Genomic DNA, 17705 nt, shown 5'->3' with positions numbered 1-17705 from the left:
ATTCAATGGCAACTATGCAAATTATATCAAAAACAAGAAGACAACAAAGAAAGGCAACGTATGTATATCACAGTTGCAGCTTCAGACAAGTGAGCCTTTCGTGAAGAGCACTTTATCAAAACACGGAAAATGGACAATCCAGAGATTTAGTAGTAGTGGTGCCATGCTGAAGACCTAGGTTTAAAGGTCTTCAGTCAGGTCTTCCATTTGTCAGATAGGCTGGGAATGTTGTCAGTGCAGTGTTCCCAACAGCTGTTGGAAGAAATGTCCACCTTAATGGATATCTACTAGCTAGTCTTAGGTTACATGCACATCAGAGACCGCAGAGGTCTCTGCAGGATGACTGCCATTGTAATGGTTGGTCCATGCAGGGTATTATAAAACAAAGAGAAAAAAAGAAAAAGAAAAAAAAAACTCTGGTTGGCTGTTAATGAAGGCCCATTGTGCCAGATCCTGGCAATGGTTCTGACGGAGCTGGAAGCCCCAAGAGAGAGGAAACTCCTGCATAAAAAACTTAATTAGAAGAAATAAAAAAGGGGGGGGGGGGGAAAGATGACCGGTTAGGAGATCTGCTAGGACAGAACTTAAAGAATGTCCAGGATATGAAGGGAAGACTGGCTGCAGGTTCTCCAGCTGAGCAGCTCCCTTACTGCACACTAGGGTAAAAGGAACCAGAATCTGGGGCATCCCAGCTCCAAGATACACACAATCCAGATACACAACTTACAAAGGCACTAAAGCCACCTTCTCTTCCTGCCATCCCAGCCAAACGGAAGATGTACCACAGAATGGCTACTCCCACAGCTGCCATTCCCAGGGCGTAGAGAGCACTGGAAGGCAAAACAAAAGCAAAGAGGTTACCATTTATGACCTTGGTTGTAACAAACAGACCAAAAAAAATTTTTTTTTTCAATGTAAAATCCCGAGACCTACCATATTTTAAAAATTATACATCCCATCTAAAAGAATAGCGAGTCTCTGCCCTCAGAGCTGTGTCTGTCTTCACCCCAATCTCTCATGAAGGAAAAAGACTGAAGAAATAAGAAATTTGGACTTACCTGATAATTTTCTTTCCTAGAGTCCCTCCAGACCAGTCCAGACATGTGGGTTTACTCTCCTACCTGCAGATGGAGACTAAGAACCACTGCTTTAATTACATCACTTATGGGTCTGTACAGTCCATAGCTAATCAATATTTACACAGCAAAACAAATATAACAACAGGGCACTGGAATACCTCAACTGAGACTCTCTGGACTGATCTGGTAAGACTCAAGGAAAGCAAACTAGCAGGTAACAACAAAAATTTTACTTTTTTTTATTCACCAGTAAAGCCCAGAATGAATGGGATGTACCAAAGCACCCCTCATATACTGGGCGAGATCCTGAGACTTCTGCTCTAAGTACTCCTGTTCCAAAAGTGGCATCTTGCCTCGTCAGCACTTCCAAGCCAATAATGCTTAGCAAAAGAGAGCAAGGAAGATCACACTGCAGCTTTACAGATGTCTGCAAAAAAAAAGTTTGCAAAAAAAAAGTTTGCATCCCAAAGGAAGAACAGGGTACAAGTCACTACTCCATCTATTTTCTGAAAGGAAAGGCGGTTTTCATCTCATTCTGGATCTGAAGAGAGTAAACGTGGTCCTATGTATTCTGCCCTTCTGTACAGAAATGCTGTGATCAGTGATTGCTGCAGTGCATAAAAGGAATTTGTGGTATTCTGGAGGTAACATAGTAACATAATAGATGATGGCAGAAAAAGACCTGCACGGTCCATCCAGTCTGCCCAACAGGATAACTCATGTGTGCTACTTTTTGTATATACCCTACTTTGATTTGTACCTGTGCTCTTCAGGGCACAGACCGTATAAGTCTGCCTAGCACTATCCCCGCCTCCCAACCACCAGCCCCGCCTCCGGCACAGACCGTATAAGTCTGCCCAGCACTATCCCCGCCTCCCAACCACCAGCCCTGCCTCCCACCACTGGCTCTGGCACAGAGAGTAAAAGAAGAGTTTTGTAAAACTGACCAGTAAATTAGTGCAGCAAATAAATAAATTATATACATGATTATAGGCTTCGCTGGATTTGTTCATTGAGAATATTTTATGCCACATGAATTGTATTTGAATACCTTCAGGTAAATGTCTGTACAACCTATTTTATGATTTGAAATTTAATGATTAAATTACTGTTTACACACATTACTAGGTGTCAAATCTATATAATGTACCTGTACATATGATTTGGTCTTAATGTCTCAATTGTTTGATTTTTATATTTCATGCTTTTCACTGTATTCATGTTTTTTATATTGAGGTGTTCCTATGAGTACAATTTTAACATGTTTTATTGCGTTTTACATAAAATCAATGTACCTTATGGTTTTTATGGATTTTGTTATATTTTTGTTTATGTAGACTCCTCCTGACGTAGGCTATTCAGCCAAAACACAGCCTGTGTCAAGTCATTTAGAAGAGATTGTTCCAAAACGACACGTACTCATTAAAGTGTTAGTGGACATGCCGTTTGTTGTCGCCACTGCTTTTTGTGCTTTATATTGCAATGCGGAGTATTTTTCTGCGTTTTGTCTGGCTCACCTCCACCACCAAACTATAGAATCTTTAAAGGAATTCAGAGCTCCATAAATCGTACTTTCCAAAGAAACCAGTGCGTTTGTAGGACACAGGGATCCGGTCCTTCCCGTCGATCTTCAACTCGTCTTCTGCTGCTCGCAGCTTCTCTTCAAACTTGTCAATGTTGGCTACTTGCATTCTATACATTAGAGCCAGTCTCTGTGAGCAAGAAACACCCCGGGTCAAAATCAGAAACACCACAAGAAACCCTGAATCCTATTCAATTTATAATCAAACAATTAGTAAACTACAATTCTCAGTGTGTATAAACTTATCTAATGGTCACAGAAGCCAGGGTTTAATGGCAGCAGAAATACGGTAAGATTAGTGCTTACAGGCTAATTCTCTCTCTTCTGAGTCCTTCCAGACTCACAGCTTCTGTGCTCCTGATAGGACAACATTTAAAGCAATTTAGGAGAGCAGGAGAGGTTCTGGCCCGCTTAAATCGCCTGGGACCACCCAACCCATTGAATATCAGCTCTGACTGGCCCAAAACAAATGTAGGCAGGTCAGCAGCAGTAGCAGTTAGGCCAGGTGCTGGCACCTGCAAAAGCTACGCAGGCAAATTTAAGACAGCTCAAAATCTGCAAAAACTTTAAAATCCCTTCCAGGCCCTCTGATCCCCCCCCCCCCCCCCCCCCAAATCATGAAAAAGCAGGCCCCTCTGTATCCCAGTCCCCCTCAAACACATCCCCTGCAACAGCAATCCCCCCCCCCCCCAAACCACCCACTTTAGACCCTCCCCAGGCCTACCTAGGGTACTTGAGTAATACTGTGATGCTACCACAAGAGGTCAGGGCAGTCATTTTGTGGAAGCCACTGCTAGGGGCAAGAGCGTGTGGAGTTGGTTCTTAATAGAGAGTTGCACGGGGACAGAAATCCTACCCATCCCCGCCCGTCCCTGCTGGAATCTTACCCGTCCCCACCCATCCCCGCTGGAATCTTACCCGTCCCCACCCATCCCCGCAAAAATTTAAACCATCCCAACCCGTCCCCACCCGTCCCCGCAAGAATTTAACCCATCCCCACCCATCCCCGTAAGAATTTAATAGTACATAAAAGAAAGTTCCAGTCAGCTCCCTTTCTGGATTTGAGCCACAGCACTGTAGGCAAGGACGGACCGGAAGTTGGAACTTGGAACACTCTGGTGCGCACATGTAAGATTTGTCTCTGATTCACTGGGATTGTGTGCTGAGAGGCCACCACATGCACGCGCCAGTAGGTCAGGTGACATCTGATTCTCGTGCCTGTGTCAGAGCTGAGGTCTGTGCACCAGCCTGGGAGCAAAGAGGATTAATAGTAACATAGTAAGTGACAGCAAATAGACCTGAACGGTCCATCCACTCTGCCCAATAGTCACACTCATGATCAATTCATCATTAAATCAACGAGTGTGATATTATATACTTGATTATGGTCTTTCTTTCGTGTTTCTGGAACAAAGACCACAGAACTCTATCTGGCCCCATCCTTATGTTCCAACTGCTGGAGTTGCCATCGAAGCCCACTCCAGCCTATTCATGTTCTAATTTGTGGGACACAGACCGTAAAAGTCTGTCCAGCACTGTCCTCATGTTCCAGCCACTGAAGTTGCTGTCTAAGCCCTTTCCAGCCCATCCTACACCAGATTGCCATGTATGAGACACAGACCATACAAGTCTGCCAGGTATCAGCTCTAGTTCATCACAGCCAGAGTCGCCATATAAGTGTCACTTGACATATCCACACACATGCAGCCATTTAAGGTTAGCTTTTATATAACTTCCATTTTCTAATTAGAGATCCTCTGTGTTCATCCCACGCCTTTTTGAATTCCGTCATAATGGAAGACTTTCCACATTTATGCTGTTAAAGCAAGGAAGAAGAGGAGGAGGAGACAGCACTCAAATAAATTGGTATTCGGTAGATGAGAGGCTGGTGCAGGTGCAGCTTACACTTCCACGGGAAGCCCACAGAACTGGTTCCATCCCCGTGGGAACCCCGCAGGAACTGCCTCCGTCCCCGTGGGAACCCCGCAGAACTGCTTCCATCCCCACAGGAACCCCGCAGGAACTGCCTCCGTCCCCGCAGGAATCCCGCGGGTTCCGCGGGATTCCCGCGGGGACGGAAGCCGTGCAGCTCTCTAGTTCTTAACCCCCACCACCCCACCAGGGACAGCCTACAGTGATGGTGGGACGAGAAGGGGGTGGGGGGATCAGAAGAGGCCTGCAAGGGATTTTATTTTTTAACATTACATTTTTTGAAAGTTATAAAATACATTAGAACAGTTTAAAAAAAAGGTTTGCATAATTTCATAAAAGAAAAGTCCATAAGCCATTATTAAAATGGACTTGGGAAAATCCACTGCTTCTTTCTAGGATAAGCAGCATAAAATCTGTTTTATTCTTTCGGGATCCTGCCAGGTACTTGTGGACCTGCATTAGCCATTGCTAGAAACAGGATAGTGGGCTTGATGGACTTCGGTCTGTCCCTGTATGGCAACACTTATATTCTTGTAAGCTTGCTTACATCACTGGGGAGGTCATTTGCATCAACTTCAGTTTCTGATGGCTGGAGAGATTATGACCTGCACAACCTACCCAGACATCATCTTGAAATGCTGCTTTCATATTAGCTCAGTATCACTTACATGGATGAGACTACTATGGTGGAGATTTTTTTTTTTTTTTTGTTACATTTGTACCCCGCACTTTCCCACTCATGGCAGGCTCAATGTGGCTTACATGGGGCAATGGAGGGATAAGTGACTTGCCCAGAGTCACAAGGAGCTGCCTGTGCCTGAAGTGGGAATCGAACTCCGTTCCTCAGGACCAAATTCCACCACCCTAACCACTAGGCCACTCCTCCACTGTTGCTACTATTTGAGATTCTACATGGAATGTTGCTATTCCACTAGCAACATTCCATGTAGAAGTCGGCCCTTGCAAATCACCAATGTGGCCGCGCAGGCTTCTGCTTCTGTGAGTCCGACGTCCTGCACGTGCGTGCAGGACGTCAGACTCACAGAAACAGAAGCCTGCGCAGCCTTCTACATGGAATGTTGCTAGTGGAATAGCAACATTCCATGTAGAATCTCCAATAGTAGCAACATTCCATGTAGAATCTCCAATAGTATCTATTTTATTTTTGTTACATTTGTACCCTGCGCTTTCCCACTCATGGCAGGCTCAATGCGGCTTACATGGGGCAATGGAGGGTTAAGTGACTTGCCCAGAGTCACAAGGAGCTGCCTGTGCCTGAAGTGAGAATCGAACTCAGTTCCTCAGGACCAAATTCCACCACCCTAACCACTAGGCCACTCCTCCACTGTTGCTACTATTTGAGATTCTACATGGAATGTTGCTATTCCACTAGCAACATTCCATGTAGAAGTCGGCCCTTGCAAATCACCAATGTGGCCGCGCAGGCTTCTGCTTCTGTGAGTCTGACGTCCTGCACGTGCGTGCAGGACGTCAGACTCACAGAAACAGAAGCCTGCGCAGCCTTCTACATGGAATGTTGCTAGTGGAATAGCAACATTCCATGTAGAATCTCCAATAGTAGCAACATTCCATGTAGAATCTCCAATAGTATCTATTTTATTTTTGTTACATTTGTACCCTGCGCTTTCCCACTCATGGCAGGCTCAATGCGGCTTACATGGGGCAATGGAGGGTTAAGTGACTTGCCCAGAGTCACAAGGAGCTGCCTGTGCCTGAAGTGAGAATCGAACTCAGTTCCCCAGGACCAAAATCCACCACCCTAACCACTAGGCCACTCCTGCCAAAATGCTTAAAACAAATAAAGAAACTGGTGAGAACACTATTCGTTGATTAGGGGTCTTCCTCATTGTCAAAACTACCAAACGTGCACCAATTTTTATCAAGGTAAGCTCCTCTCAATTTTTTTTAAGCTAAAATGGTGTCAAGTTTTTAAGTCAAAAAGTGTGCACTCCCCATCCCCTCCAGTGCCGGTTCACTTTTGATCCCCTTCCCATTCCCGCCGTCATACAACTTCTTTGTCCCAATCCCCGCGTATTCCCATGGGTTTCCCCATTGTTCCCATCCCTATGCACACCTCCAGCCTGGAGGGACAATGAGGAAGCAGGCATTCTAAAACATTCTAAAAGATGTAAACAGAAGAAAAAGGCATCATGTCTGCTGGATACAAACCCAAACTAGCAGAAATGAAGATGCTAAACAGGATAACCACATTACAAAATTCAACATTCCCTAAGCAGGTCCCAGAGGCACACTTACTATCATCCAAAAACAAACCACTCACTGGTCGCCCAAATATAACAGCTCCAGGGTGCAGGTAGATTTCTACAACATCACTTTCTGGGACCACTTGAACCCGCTGCACCTCACCCTTGGCCAGCATTTCATTCACAAAGTCACTCCAAGAGATGTTCCCACCGCTGCTACTAAGGGAATTGAGCAGACTCATCACCACAGCAATGATAAAGAGAGTGCGCAGACGCTCCCGGTACATCTGGTCTTCCCGCTCCTTACGCTTCTTTTCTTCTGCAAGAGAAAAATGTGACAAAAAAAAAAGGGAAACCGTTTTAGAAAGAGCACTATCAACGTCCCAGGTAACCTTCTTTCCCCAAGTTTTAAACTTCAACTTTCTGCCACAACCTGTAGGCATGGCTCAACTTAATCTTCATCACCATAGTGAAGTAGGAACTAATCCTGTAGTCAGGACCTACCCAAGGGCACAATATCCTCTCGCACCAAGGATGAGTCTCCAGGAACATCAAGCATCAAAAGAGCTGGGTGGCTGGTGAACGTGAGGATCGCCTGGTCAATTGCCCGCCTGGTGTGAAGGTGGCAGACCTCATGCATCACCCAGATAGGATTTTAGATAGTTCTGGGGAGGTCATTTGCATCAACTTCAGTTTCTGATGGCTGGAGTCCATGAGAGATTATGATCTGCCCAACCTATCCAGACCTCATCTTGAAATGCTGCTTTCATATTAGCTCAGTATCACTTACATGGATGAGACTACTATGGTGGGAATCGAACTCAGTTCCTCAGTTCCCCAGGACCAGAGTCCACCACCCTAACCACTAGGCCACTCCTCCACTGTTGCTACTAATTGAGATTCTAACATGGAATGTTGCTATTCCACTAGAAGTCGGCCCTTGCAGATCACCAATGTGGCCGCGCAGGCTTCTGCTTCTGTGAGTCTGACGTCCTGCGCATACGTGCAGGACGTCAGACTCACAGAAACAGAAGCCTGCGCAGCCTTCTACATGGAATGTTGCTAGTGGAATAGCAACAATCCATGTAGAATCTCCAATAGTAGCAACATTCCATGTAGAATCTCCAATAGTATCTATTTTATTTTTGCTACATTTGTACCCTGCGCTTTCCCACTCATGGCAGGCTCAATGCGGCTTACATGGGGCAATGGAGGGTTAAGTGACTTGCACAGAGTCACAAGGAGCTGCCTGTGCCTGAAGTGGGAATCGAACTCAGTTCCTCAGTTCCCCAGGACCGAAGTCCACCACCCTAACCACTAGGCCACTCCTCCACTGTTGCTACTATTTGAGATTCTACATGGAATGTTGCTATTCCACTAGCAACATTCCATGTAGAAGTCGGCCCTTGCAGATCACCAATGTGGCCGCGCAGGCTTCTACATGGAATGTTGCTAGTGGAATAGCAACATTCCATGTAGAATCTCCAATAGTAGCAACATTCCATGTAGAATCTCCAATAGTAGCAACAGAATCTCCAATAGAAGCAACATTCCATGTAGAATCTCAAAGAGTAGCAACATTCCATGTAGAATCTCCAATAGTAGAAACAGAATCTCCAATAGAAGCAACATTCCATGTAGAATCTCAAAGAGTAGCAACATTCCATGTAGAATCTCCAATAGTAGCAACATTCCATGTAGAATCTCCAATAGTATCTATTTTATTTTTGCTACATTTGTACCCTGCGCTTTCCCACTCATGGCAGGCTCAATGCGGCCAATGGAGGGTTAAGTGACTTGGGGAGGTGCCTGCTGTCTTGATACATGTGGGTACAAATGACATAGGAAGATGTGGGAGGGAGGTTCTGAAAGCCAAATTTAGTCTCTTAGATAGAAAGCTGAAATCCAGGGTAACAATTTCAGAAATGTTTTCTGTTCCTCATGCAGGACCCAAGAGGCAGGCAGAGCTCCAAAGTCTCAATGTATGGTTGAGACGATGGTGCAGGGATGAGGGATTTAGATTTGTTAGAAAATGGGGAGCCTATTCCCAAAGGATGGACTCCATCTTAGCTGGGATGGAACCAGGCTGCTGGAACTAACATCTAAAAAGAAGATGGAGCAGCTTTTAAACTAACAGTCATCCAGGGGCGCACGGTTTGGTCAGGAGTATCCTTGAAGAATACTATTTAAACAGGACATTTAGAGAATCCCGATAAAGAAGTTTCAAAAATGATGAAAGAAAGCTAGGAGTGTACAAGGGGAGAACAGAGTAAAGGACATGCATTATCCCCGTCAACTTCTAAGCAGTTTTTAGACGCAAGGAATAAACACAATTTAGTCTGTATACAAATCTTAGAAGCCTAAAAAAACAAGAGAAGAGTCAGAGTATATAAGCATTAAATGAAGACGTACATATAATAGGGTCATTCCATGCCAAGTGGTCTAAAATTTAAAAAAAGTTCCCACCATCATGTTCTCCAATTTTGTTCAAATTTTATCTGTTGCGCGAGTCAGGTGTTAAATGAAGTTTCCCAAAATTTGAGGTCTCTAACTGCAATAGTTGTAGATCTAGACCCCTTTTTCTGAAAGGTTGTCAGTCCATGAGTGCGAGACATTTACCAAAATGCCATTTTTGGGAACTAATAAAATCCAAACACATTTATAAGAATGGCTAAAAAATTCAGATCCTGTACAGTTTTTGATGCTAATTCCGATGAAATACATTTTAACATTATGGATGCAAAATCCAGTCAAACAAGTTGGTCGCGACTCATCGGAACATATTTGGACCAATATTCAGACCGCAACAACTTCCATGCAAACAAAGATACGGACTTGAAATTTTGAACAAGCATTATTTTTGTTCTGGACATAATACTGCCAGATTTGCAACTAACCAGCATCTATAACCGCCCTGCAGGATCTCTTCAAAGTTGGCACTGTCAGCGCAAATGGTAAAATGTACCAAAGTTCAAAGTCAATTATTAAAAAAGAGTCTGCCTGAATCAGCTTGTGAACAGTATCATCTGAAAGAGAAAATTGTGCTGTACAACACTGATATGTTTTTGTTTTGCAATGCCACCATTAAGTACTCCATTCTCTGGCAACGAATTCCAGAGTTTAATTACACATTGAGTGAAGAAAAATTTTCTCCGATTCGTTTTAAATTTACTACTTTGTAGCTTCATCGCGTGCCCCCTAGTCCTAATATTTTTGGAAAGAGTAAACAAGTGATTCACATCTACCCGTTCCACTCCACTTATTATTTTATAGATCTATATCATATCTCCCTTTAGCCATCATTTCTCCAAGCTGAACAGCTCTAGGCGCTTTAGCCTTTCCTGATAGGGAAGTCATCCCATCCCCTTTATCATTTTTGTCGCCCTTCTCTGTACCTTTTCTAATTCCACTATATCTTTTTTGAGATGCGGTGACCAGAATTGAACATAATATTCGAGGTGTGGTCGCACAATGGAGCAATACAAAGGCATTATAACGTCATCAGTTTTCTTCTCCATTCCTTTTCTAATAATACCTAACATTCTATTTGCTCTCTGAGCAGAGGGTTTCAACATATCAACGATGACGCCTAGATCCCTTTCCTGGTTGGTGACTCCCGATGTGGAACTTTGCATTATGTAGCTATAATTTGTGTTCCCCTTTCTCACATGCATCACTTTGCACTTGCTCACATTAAACATTTTATCTGCCATTTAGATGCCCAGTCTCATAAGGTCCTCTTGTAATTTTTCACAATCCTCTTGCGATTTAACAACTCTGAATAACTTTGTGTCATCAGCAAATTTAATTACCTCATTAGTTACTCCCATCTCTAGATCATTTATAAACATGTTATGAAGCAGTGGTCCCAGCACATACCCCTGGGAAACACCACTAACTACCCTTCTCCATTGAGAATACTGACCATTTAACCCTACTCTCTGTTTTCTATCTTTTAACCAGTTTTTAATCCACAATAGAACACTACCTCCTATCCCATGACTCTCCAATTTCCTCTGGAGTCTTTCATGAGGTAGTCAAAAATCTTTTGAAAATCCAGATACACAATACTGACCTTTATCCACGTTTTTTCACCCCTTCAAAAGAAATGTAATAGATTTCCCTTCACTAACTCCATGTTGGCTTTTTCTCATTAATCCATGCTTTTGAATATGCTCTGTGATTTTGTTCTTTATAATAGTCTCTACCATTTTGCCTGGCATTGCCAGGCTCACCGGTCTATAATTTCCTGTATCTCCTCTGGAACCTTTTTTTAAAACAAAATTGGCATTACATTGGCCACCCTCCATGCTTGATTTTAGAGATAAATTTACATGTTACTAACAATAGTTCTGCAAGTTCATTTTTCAATTCTATCAGTACTCTGGGATGAATACCATCCGCACCAGGAGATTTGCTACTGTTCAGTTTGTCAAACTGAGACATTGCATCCTCCATGTTTATAGAGATTTCATTCAGTTTCTCTGACTCATCAGCTTCGAATACCATTCCTGACACCAGTATTTCTCCCAAATCTTCCTCAGTGAAGACCGAAGGAAATAATTAATTTAATGTCTCCGCTATGGCTTTGTCTTCGCTGATTGCCCCTTTTCCCCCTCGGTCATCTAGTGGTCCAACCGATTCTTTTGCCGGCTTCTTACTTTTAATATACCTTTAAAAAAAAAAGCTTTACTATGTGTTTTTGCCTCCAACACAATTTTTTTTTCCAAAGTCCCTCTTTGCCTTCCTTATCAGCGCTTTGCATTGGACTTGCCATTCCTTATGCTGTTTTCTATTGATTTCAGTCAGATCCTTCTTTTAGCTCTAACAGTTTCCTTCACCTCACTTTTTAACCATGTCGGCTGTCGTTTGGTCTTCCTTCCTCTTTTTTTAATACATAGAATAAATTTGGCCTGCGCTTCCAGGATGGTATTTTGAACAGCATCCACGCCTGATAAACATTTTTGACCCTCACAGCTGGTTCTCTAAGGTTCCCCCCCCCCCCCCCCCCCACACACACACACTATTCTTCTTATAATATCACAGTCTCATTTTTGAAAGTTAAATGCTAATATTGGATGATCATTGTTATCAAGCAGCCCCAGCACCACTATCTCCTGAATCAGATCATGCACTCTAATAAGAACTATGTCTAGAATTTTTCCTTCTCTTCTTGGCTCCTGTACCAGCTGCTCCATAAAGCAGTCCTTGATTTTGTCAAGGAATTTAACCTCCCTAGCATGCCCTGATGTGAATAAGCTAGAGGGCTAAACTGGATAGGAAACTGCTTGAGCGACAGAGGGTGGTGGTAAACGGAATCCACTTGGAGGAAAGGAAGGCGAGTAGTGGAGTGCCTCAGGGATCAGTGCTGGGGCCAATATATTTGTGAGAGATATTACTGAAGGATTAGAAAGAAAGGTTTGCCTTTGTAAACAATTATTGAGAGGTTCCATAAGGGTGACTAAGTTAAACTTTAATGCCAAGAAGTGCAGAGTGATGCACTTAGGGTGCAGAAACCCAAAAGAGATACTGGACAGGAGGGGAGAGATTGTCCTTTAGATTGTAAGCTCCTTTGAGCAGGGACTGTCCTTCTATGTTAAATTGTACAGCGCTGCGTAACCCTAGTAGCGCTTTAGAAATGTTAAGTAGTAGTAGTAGTCACGGTATCTGAGGATCTGAAGGTTAAGAAACAATGAGACAAGAAGGTGGTCAGAAGGATGCCGGGCTGCATAGAAAGGGGTATAACCAGTAGAAGAAAGGAGGTGTTAATGCCCCTCTACAAGTTGTTAGTGAGGCCCCACTTGGAATAGTGTGTCAGTTTTGGAGGCAATATCTTGCTAAGGATATAAAAAGATTTGAAGTGGTGCAAATAACCTGAACATGTATATCCTGGAGGAAAGGAGAAGCAGAGGTGATATGATGCAGGCGTTCAAATATTTGAAAGGTATTAATCTGCAAACAAAACTTTTCCATCAAGGTGTGGTATACAAAGCGAATGCTACATACCTGTAGAAGGTATTCTCCGAGGACAGCAGGCTGATTGTTCTCACTGATGGGTGACGTCCACGGCAGCCCCTCCAATCGGAAACTTCACTAGCAAAGTCCTTTGCTAGCCCTCGCGCGCCCGCGCGCACCGCGCATGCGCGGCCGTCTTCCCGCCCGAAACCGGCTCGAGCCGGCCAGTCCAGTATGTAGCAAGACAATACACTTCAAGGGAAGACACAACTCCAAAGGGGAGGCGGGCGGGTTTGTGAGAACAATCAGCCTGCTGTCCTCGGAGAATACCTTCTACAGGTATGTAGCATTCGCTTTCTCCGAGGACAAGCAGGCTGCTTGTTCTCACTGATGGGGTATCCCTAGCCCCCAGGCTCACTCAAAACAACAACATTGGTCAATTGGGCCTCGCAACGGCGAGGACATAACTGAGATTGACCTAAAAAATTTACCAACTAACTGAGAGTGTAGCCTGGAACAGAACAAACAGGGCCCTCGGGGGGTGGAGTTGGATCCTAAAGCCCAAACAGGTTCTGAAGAACTGACTGCCCGAACCGACTGTCACGTCGGGTATCCTGCTGCAGGCAGTAATGAGATGTGAATGTGTGGACAGATGACCACGTCGCAGCTTTGCAAATTTCCTCCATGGTGGCTGACTTCAAGTGGGCTACCGACGCTGCCATGGCTCTAACATTATGAGCCGTGACATGACCCTCAAGAGCCAGCCCAGCCTGGGCGTAAGTGAAGGAAATGCAATCTGCTAGCCAATTGGATATGGTGCGTTTCCCTACAGCCACTCCCCTCTTGTTGGGATCAAAAGAAACAAACAATTGGGCGGACTGTCTGTGGGGCTGTGTCCGCTCCAGATAGAAGGCCAATGCTCTCTTGCAGTCCAATGTGTGCAGCTGACGTTCAGCAGGGCAGGAATGAGGACGGGGAAAGAATGTTGGCAAGACAATTGACTGGTTCAGATGGAACTCCGACACAACCTTTGGCAGAAACTTAGGGTGAGTGCGGAGGACTACTCTGTTGTGATGAAATTTGGTGTAAGGGGCCTGGGCTACCAGGGCCTGAAGCTCACTGACTCTACGAGCCGAGGTAACTGCCACCAAGAAAATGACCTTCCAGGTCAAGTACTTCGGATGGCAGGAATTCAGTGGCTCGAAAGGAGGTTTCATCAGCTGGGTGAGAACGACATTGAGATCCCATGACACTGTAGGAGGCTTGACAGGGGGCTTTGACAAAAGCAAACCTCTCATGAAGCGAACAACTAAAGGCTGTCCTGAGATCGGCTTACCTTCCACTTGGTAATGGTATGCACTGATTGCACTAAGGTGAACCCTTACGGAGTTGGTCTTCAGACCAGACTCAGACAAGTGGAGAAGGTATTCAAGCAGGGTCTGTGTAGGACAAGAGCGAGGATCTAGGGCCTTGCTGTCACACCAGACGGCAAACCTCCTCCAATGAAAGAAGTAACTTCTCTTAGTGGAGTCTTTCCTGGAAGCAAGCAAGATGCGGGAGACACCCTCTGGCAGACCCAAAGAGGCAAAGTCTACGCCCTCAACATCCAGGCCGTGAGAGCCAGGGACTGGAGGTTGGGATGCAGAAGAGCCCCTTCGTCCTGCGTGATGAGGGTCGGAAAACACTCCAATCTCCACGGTTCTTCGGAGGATAACTCCAGAAGAAGAGGGAACCAGATCTGACGCGGCCAAAAGGGAGCAATCAGAATCATGGTGCCTCGGTCTTGCTTGAGTTTCAACAAAGTCTTCCCCACCAGAGGAATGGGAGGATAAGCATACAGCAGACCTTCCCCCCAATCCAGGAGGAAGGCATCCGACGCCAGTCTGCCGTGGGCCTGAAGCCTGGAACAGAACTGAGGGACCTTGTGGTTCACTTGAGATGCGAAGAGATCCACCAGGGGGGTGCCCCACGCCTGGAAGATCTGTCGCACCACACGGGAATTGAGCGACCACTCGTGAGGTTGCATAATCCTGCTCAACCTGTCGGCCAGACTGTTGTTTACGCCTGCCAGATATGTGGCTTGGAGCACCATGCCTTGACGGCGAGCCCAGAGCCACATGCTGACGGCTTCCTGACACAGGGGGCGAGATCCGGTGCCCCCCTGCTTGTTGACATAGTACATGGCAACCTGATTGTCTGTCTGAATTTGGATAATTTGATGGGACAGCCGATCTCTGAAAGCCTTCAGAGCGTTCCAGATCGCTCGCAACTCCAGAAGATTGATCTGTAGATCGCTTTCTTGGAGGGACCACCTTCCTTGGGTGTGAAGCCCATCGACATGAGCTCCCCATCCCAGGAGAGACGCATCCGTGGTCAGCACTTTTGAGGCTGAGGAATTTGGAAGGGACGTCCCAGAGTCAAATTGGAGCAAATCGTCCACCAATACAGGGATTCGAGAAAACTCGTGGACAGGTGGATCACGTCCTCTAGACCCCCGGCGGCCTGATACCACTGGGAGGCTAGGGTCCATTGAGCAGATCTCATGTGAAGGCGGGCCATGGGAGTCACATGAACTGTGGAAGCCATGTGGCCCAGCAATCTCAACATCTGCCGAGCTGTGATCTGCTGGGACGCTCGCACCCGCGAGACGAGGGACAACAAGTTGTTGGCCCTCGCCTCTGGGAGATAGGCGCGAGCCGTCCGAGAATCCAGCAGGGCTCCGATGAATTCGAGTTTCTGCACTGGGAGAAGATGGGACTTTGGGTAATTTATCACAAACCCCAGTAGCTCCAGGAGGCGAATAGTCATCTGCATGGACTGCAGGGCTCCTGCCTCGGATGTGTTCTTCACCAGCCAATCGTCGAGATATGGGAACACGTGCACTCCCAGCCTGCGAAGCGCCGCTGCTACCACAGCTAGGCACTTTGTGAACACCCTGGGCGCAGAGGCGAGCCCAAAGGGTAGCACACAGTACTGGAAGTGGCGTGCGCCCAGCTGAAATCGCAGATACTGTCTGTGAGCTGGCAGTATCGGGATGTGTGTGTAGGCATCCTTCAAGTCCAGAGAGCATAGCCAATCGTTTTGCTGAATCATGGGGAGAAGGGTGCCCAGGGAAAGCATCCTGAACTTTTCTTTACGAGATATTTGTTCAGGGCCCTTAGGTCTAGGATGGGACGCATCCCCCCTGTTTTCTTTTCCACAAGGAAGTACCTGGAATAGAACCCCAGCCCTTCTTGCCCGGATGGCACGGGCTCGACCGCATTGGCGCTGAGAAGGGCGGAGAGTTCCTCTGCAAGTACCTGCTTGTGCTGGAAGCTGTAGGACTGAGCTCCCGGTGGACAATTTGGAGGTTGAGAGGCCAAATTGAGGGTGTATCCTTGCCGGACTATTTGGAGAACCCACTGATCGGAGGTTATGAGAGGCCACCTTTGGTGAAAAGCTTTCAACCTCCCTCCGACAGGCAGGTCGCCCGGCACTGACACTTGGATGTCGGCTATGCTCTGCTGGAGCCAGTCAAAAGCTCGCCCCTTGCTTTTGCTGGGGAGCCGCGGGGCCTTGCTGATTCGCACGCTGCTGACGAGAGCGAGCGCGCTGGGGCTTAGCCTGGGCCGCAGGCTGTCGGGAAGGAGGATTGTACCTACGCTTGCCAGAAGTATAGGGAACAGTCTTCCTTCCCCCGAAAAATCGTCTACCTGTAGAGGTAGAAGCTGAAGGCTGCCGGCGGGCGAACTTGTCGAATGCGGTGTCCCGCTGGTGGAGAGACTCTACCACCTGCTCGACTTTTTCGCCAAAAATGTTATCCGCACGGCAAGGCAAGTCCGTAATCCGCTGCTGGATTCTATTCTCCAGGTCGGCGGCACGCAGCCATGAGAGCCTGCGCATCACCACACCTTGAGCAGCGGCCCTGGACGCAACATCAAAAGTGTCATAAACTCCTCTGGCCAGGAATTTTCTGCACGCCTTCAGCTGCCTGACCACCTCCTGAAAAGGCTTGGCTTGCTCAGGGGGAAGAGCATCAACCAAGCCCGCCAACTGCCGCACATTATTCCGCATGTGTATGCTCGTGTAGAGCTGGTAAGACTGGATCTTGGACACGAGCATAGAGGAATGGTAGGCCTTCCTCCCAAAGGAGTCTAAGGTTCTAGCGTCCTTGCCCGGGGGCGCCGAAGCATGTTCCCTAGAACTCTTAGCCTTCTTTAGGGCCAAATCCACAACTCCAGAGTCATGAGGCAACTGAGTGCGCATCAGCTCTGGGTCCCCATGGATCCGGTACTGGGACTCGATCTTCTTGGGAATGTGGGGATTAGTTAATGGCTTGGTCCAGTTCGCAAGCAATGTCTTCTTCAGGACATGGTGCAAGGGAACAGTGGACGCTTCCTTAGGTGGAGAAGGATAGTCCAGGAGCTCAAACATTTCAGCCCTGGGCTCGTCCTCCACAACCACCGGGAAGGGGATGGCCGTAGACATCTCCCGGACAAAGGAGGCAAAAGACAGACTCTCGGGAGGAGAAAGCTGTCTCTCAGGAGAGGGAGTGGGATCAGACGGAAGACCCTCAGACTCCTCGTCAGAGAAATATCTGGGATCTTCCTCTTCCTCCCACGAGGCCTCACCCTCGGTGTCAGACACAAGTTCACGGACCTGTGTCTGCAACCTCGCCCTGCTCGACTCCGTGGAACCCCGTCCACGATGGGGGCGTCGAGAGGTAGACTCCCTCGCCCGCATCGGCGAAGCTCCCTCCGCCGACGTAGTCGGGGAGCCTTCCTGGGAGGTGGCCGCGGTCGGTACCGCACGCGGTACCGACGTCGGGGACCTCAACCTGGGCGATGGGCCAGCCGGCGCCACGCTCGACGGTACCGGTGGCGCAAGCACCGCCGGTACCGGAGGGGTAGGGCGCAACAGCTCTCCCAGAATCTCTGGGAGAACGGCCCGGAG

At 46.8% G+C, this 17705-nt stretch overlaps 1 protein-coding gene across 1 annotated transcript in view; it reads right to left on the bottom strand.

Annotated features, from left to right (window-relative positions):
* SPG7 (SPG7 matrix AAA peptidase subunit, paraplegin) overlaps positions 1-17705 on the bottom strand; it is a 75879-nt gene that overhangs the window by 40221 nt on the left and 17953 nt on the right. Inside the window, exons 4-6 of the mRNA XM_030204607.1 lie at positions 6896-7137; positions 2652-2791; positions 728-830 (exon numbers count right to left, since the gene is read on the bottom strand). Coding sequence (XP_030060467.1) covers positions 728-830; positions 2652-2791; positions 6896-7137 — 485 coding nt within the window. The remainder of the gene's footprint in view (positions 1-727; positions 831-2651; positions 2792-6895; positions 7138-17705) is intronic.

The sequence above is a fragment of the Microcaecilia unicolor genome, chromosome 5 (genome assembly GCF_901765095.1).
Source record: "Microcaecilia unicolor chromosome 5, aMicUni1.1, whole genome shotgun sequence".
In the NCBI taxonomy this organism is placed as follows: Eukaryota; Metazoa; Chordata; class Amphibia; order Gymnophiona; family Siphonopidae; genus Microcaecilia; species Microcaecilia unicolor.
This window is presented reverse-complemented; position numbering and strand designations above follow the sequence as displayed.